Source organism: Chinchilla lanigera, unplaced genomic scaffold, assembly GCF_000276665.1.
Source record: "Chinchilla lanigera isolate Chin_1 unplaced genomic scaffold, ChiLan1.0 scaffold00041, whole genome shotgun sequence".
In the NCBI taxonomy this organism is placed as follows: Eukaryota; Metazoa; Chordata; class Mammalia; order Rodentia; family Chinchillidae; genus Chinchilla; species Chinchilla lanigera.
This window is the reverse complement of record NW_004955442.1, coordinates 15,832,451-15,836,512: the sequence shown is the minus strand read 5'-3', so window position 1 is coordinate 15,836,512 and position 4,062 is coordinate 15,832,451. Positions and strand designations below refer to the sequence as shown.

At 51.1% G+C, this 4,062-nt stretch overlaps 1 protein-coding gene across 2 annotated transcripts in view; it reads right to left on the bottom strand.

Annotated features, from left to right (window-relative positions):
• The window catches only part of Unkl (unkempt family zinc finger-like), a gene marked incomplete at its 5' end in the record, with an annotated part of 43,210 nt that overhangs the window by 34,049 nt on the left and 5,099 nt on the right, over positions 1-4,062 (bottom strand). For both annotated transcript variants that reach the window (XM_013517831.1, XM_005391581.2), the window contains 2 exon segments: positions 398-531; positions 1,069-1,245. In XM_013517831.1, coding sequence (XP_013373285.1) covers positions 398-531; positions 1,069-1,245 — 311 coding nt within the window.

Below are 4,062 nucleotides of genomic sequence, written 5' to 3'. Positions count from 1 at the left end.
ACTGTTAAAAGCCAGGCCACCTCAAGAGGAATTGCCCTAAGAGGCCCCATGGGCCATGCCCTGGATGCAAAGGAGACCACTGGAGATCAGTCTGCCCTCTGAGGTGGAGGCCCCAGAGATCAGACCCATGCTACCAGTTAGTCCAACAGGAATGAGAGGGCTTGGGGCATGGTCTGCCTAAAAAAAAAAAAGGACACCTGGGCTCTAATCCTACTTCGTCACCTGCAACCCAAGAGCCCAGGTTTAATACTAAGTTGAGGAGCCTCAGTTTCCCCATCTGATCTAGGTCATGTTAAGGATGGAAATGACACACAGCTCACACAGTTCCTATGTAAAAGGCTACAACTCTGTCATGTACCATGACTCCCTCCAGCCTCAAGGAGAGCAGAGGGCTTACCTTGCCACCTGGGGTCCTCACCCAGGATCTTCTCAATCATGGCCTGGCTGGCCAAGACTCCAGGCTGCAGATCGGGTACACCATCCCCACCACCAAGCTGGCCATTCTGTAAGGCTTCCTGTGCCTGCAGCTCCCTGCAACCAACAACATAGTATTAACTCCACAGGGTCCCAAGCCTTCTGGAGGTAAGAAGAAGTCAGTGGGATCCAGGGTTCAGAACTTCTTGGCTTTGTCAGTTCACAGAATACACTGCCTGGAAGGTTCAAGATGGGGGTCTCCACAGCAATGGGCAGAGTCCTTGCCTGGAATGATAGTCCCAACCCAAATCCCAGCAAGGCAAGAGTTGAGTTTTGCTTAGGAAGGATTTACATTCCTGCATCGCTGGGTGGATACTGGGTTCATCTACCTTTAAGGGATCACTTCATCACCTCATCCGTGAGTGTCATAGGACAGGAACAGGAAGGAAACACCCAATTAGAATAGATGAGCAGTTTCCTCATTAGAAATAAAGCTGGAGGGCTGGGGATACAGATCAGTGGCAAGCACAAGGTCCTGATTCCTGGTACCACCCCATAAAAAAGAAATAAAGCTGGGGCTCACAGAAAGAGAGGCTTTGGACCAGTAGAAGCAGTAGGGAGGTGAGCTGATCCCCGTGCAGACAACCTGCTCACCTAATGTCGCAAACAGGCGGCCGCAGGTCCAGGGGGCCATGTGCAAAGGCGCAGTGCAGCCCATTCTTCACACAGTGGCCCCGCGCATCTGTCTCATGTATGCATGTGCCTGTCTTGTAGTAGCGCAGATGATACTTGCGCTCCGTATCCCCAGTCGTTCGGTGCAGGTAGGGACATCTGGGAAGCAGAGGGACAAACATGCTCCACCTGGTTCTTGGGCACTTCAAATTCATCCCAAGCTTCACTCTGTACCCTTGGGCACCTGGACAGTAGGTGACTCCACTTCACACCAACTCAGTCTGACTGGAGGGATGGATGTTAATAAAAGAGCACTCATCTCCTAATTTGGGGCCCTTCCCAAAATACTGAGACCGTAGTAGACCCCTCCGTTATACACAGCAGGAAAGCACACATCTCCATGAAAATCACCTTTCCAGATTTGCCGAATAGAATTTTTAAACCTGTGTCTGGGCCATGCACACAGCTGTGTTGTTTTCCTGACAAGATATTACCAGAGAAGGGGTAGGCGGCCTCTCTACCCAGCATCCTGGTGCTTTTTGGGTATGGGGAGAAACAGGCTTGGAAATAGTAGGGAAGGCGATGGCAGAGCAGGACCACAAAGCAGGTGGCACAGATGGAACACTATCACAGCACACAGCACACCCAGGGCCATGTACTCCCAGGGTGAGGGTCACAGTAGAGATGATGTGGAATGTTCCGGTATTCCTGGGGCACAGAGACCAAAGGTGCTTCTGGATGGCATCCAAAACCCGCAAGTGGGAAGGGCACATGCAAAAGACTTCAGGCTGGTGACAATCACCTTGAATAGCCCAAGGGGCAAGGCAGAGAAAGGGGGATGGGTCACCAAATTCTCTAATTTAAGGACATGGAGCTATACTTTCAGCTATGCCCCGACCCCTCTGCCATCAGCAGGGTCTGTAGCCCTGTTTGTAAGCGCTTGCTAGGGATGGCCAGGCTCACAAAAAACTCCGCAATCATTTGGTCTAGACCCCTTTCCTGTAAGATGGTGAAACAGAGGCCTGAGTTCAGAGAACAGCACAGTAGTTGGAACTTCTAATAAGTCTTCTTGGCCATTAACAATTCAACTTTGGGGGTTGGGGATTTAGCTCAGCAGCACAGCGCCTGCCTGACAAGCGTGAGGTCATGAGTTCGATTCCTAGTACCAGAAAAAAAAAAAAAAAAAAAAAAAACTCAACATTTAAAAAAATTATTTTGTTTTCATTTTTGAGACAGGGTCTCTTTATGCTGTTTTCAATGGCCTCAGACTCACTATGTGGTCTAAGCTGGCCTTGAACTGGCAGCTGTCCTCCTCCAGAGTACTGGGATTACAGGTGTGTGTTTTTTTTCTTTTCTTTGAGATGAGGTCTCAAAGCACTATGTTGCTCAAACTAGGCTCAGACTTGAGATCCTCTTGCTTCACTCGCTTCCAGAGTAGCCCCCTAAAAAAATTATTTTTGAGGCAAAGTCTCACTAAATCAGCCAGGCCTAGGCCTGGCGTGGTGGTGCAGGCCTGTAATCCCAGCATTCAGGAGGCTGAGGCAGGAGGATTGTTGCGAGTTCGAGACCAGCCTGGGCTACAAAGTGAGCTCAAGGCCAGCCTGAGCTGCATACCGAGACCCTGTCTCAAAAAGGCAAAAAATAAAAAAAAAAACTGGCCAGGCCAGGTTCAAACTTGTGACCCTCTCCCATCTGTCTCCCAGTGCACAGCCCCTCTTAAATGTCACTCCATGAGGAGTTAGGCTTGGTGAGGCTTTTCCCTTGACCTAGGCTTACACAGAAATAGCTCACAGTCACCCTGCAGGGGGCAGAGCACTCATCCCAACTTAGGGCCTGAACCTTTTCACATGAACCACAGCAAAAGATCTCTCCAGAGATAGCAGATGCCAGTTACAACCACAAGGCTTCCTTAGAATTGAGAACCCAACAGGGAAGCAAGCACCGTCTCCTGGAGCCACGGCCCACCCAACAAGGGCAAGCAAAAAGAGGAAGTGCGGCAGTCCTTGCGGGGAGCCCTCAAAAGAGCAAGGAAGACCTATGTGACAGATGGGAAAGTTACACCACATTAGTAGGGGGAGCCCACTTTTTACTGAAAACAAGAAACCAAGAGTGGTCTGAAAGGTCACACCCCTAGGGAACAGTGCCTGCAACAGGAGGGTTAAAAGTGAGGATGGTTACTTTGAATGCTGCAGAGCTGGGGCTACTAGAGTTTTCACCAGAAAACCCAGATACCTGCGCAAAAGGGTAAATTTTTCCTTCAAGTCTGAGAAACAGCACGCGGGCAGGAGAAGCACCAACCACCTCAGCTGGTAACTAACACTGGCGTGGCTTGTGCCTAGGGGCTGGTTCCCACTGGGGGCACATGTGATCTGGGGAAGCCAACCACAGCCCGAGCTGGGGAAGGGGCGTGTCCATCAGAACAAAGGCATTTCACCAAGGAGGAGCGGAGGGAATGCTGAGGGGGCGAGCCACAGCACAGTTAGTCACAGAAGAGGTGACAGCAAGAGGATGACTGCCCACTCAGGAAAGGGGGCAACAGAGGGGTGCCCACGGGAGTGAAGGGGGTTGTTAAGTTGCCCACGAGGGCTAAATGGGGCACTCAGGACACCATGGGAGGGATAAAAGCCAGGAGGTGGAGGAGGGTAGGCACCAAGGAAAAGGACTGGCGGGGGAGAGGGAGAAGGAGGACGACAGCAAGGGGCAACTGAGAAGTGGCAAGAGTGATGTCCATCAAGAGGTGACAGTGAACCCTCCCTGGGTCCCCACCAGTGGTCAAGAAAAACGCCAGATGCTCATTTTGCAACACTGGCTGGAACAGCCTTTGCTCTTTGATACACACTCGTGTTTTAAAATAATAGGACAGCCAGGTGTGGTGGTGCATGCCTGTAATCCCAGCACTCAGGAGACTGAGGCAGGAAGATCACTGTGTGTTTGAGGCCAGCCTGGGCTACAAAGTGAGTTCAAGGCCAGCCTGAA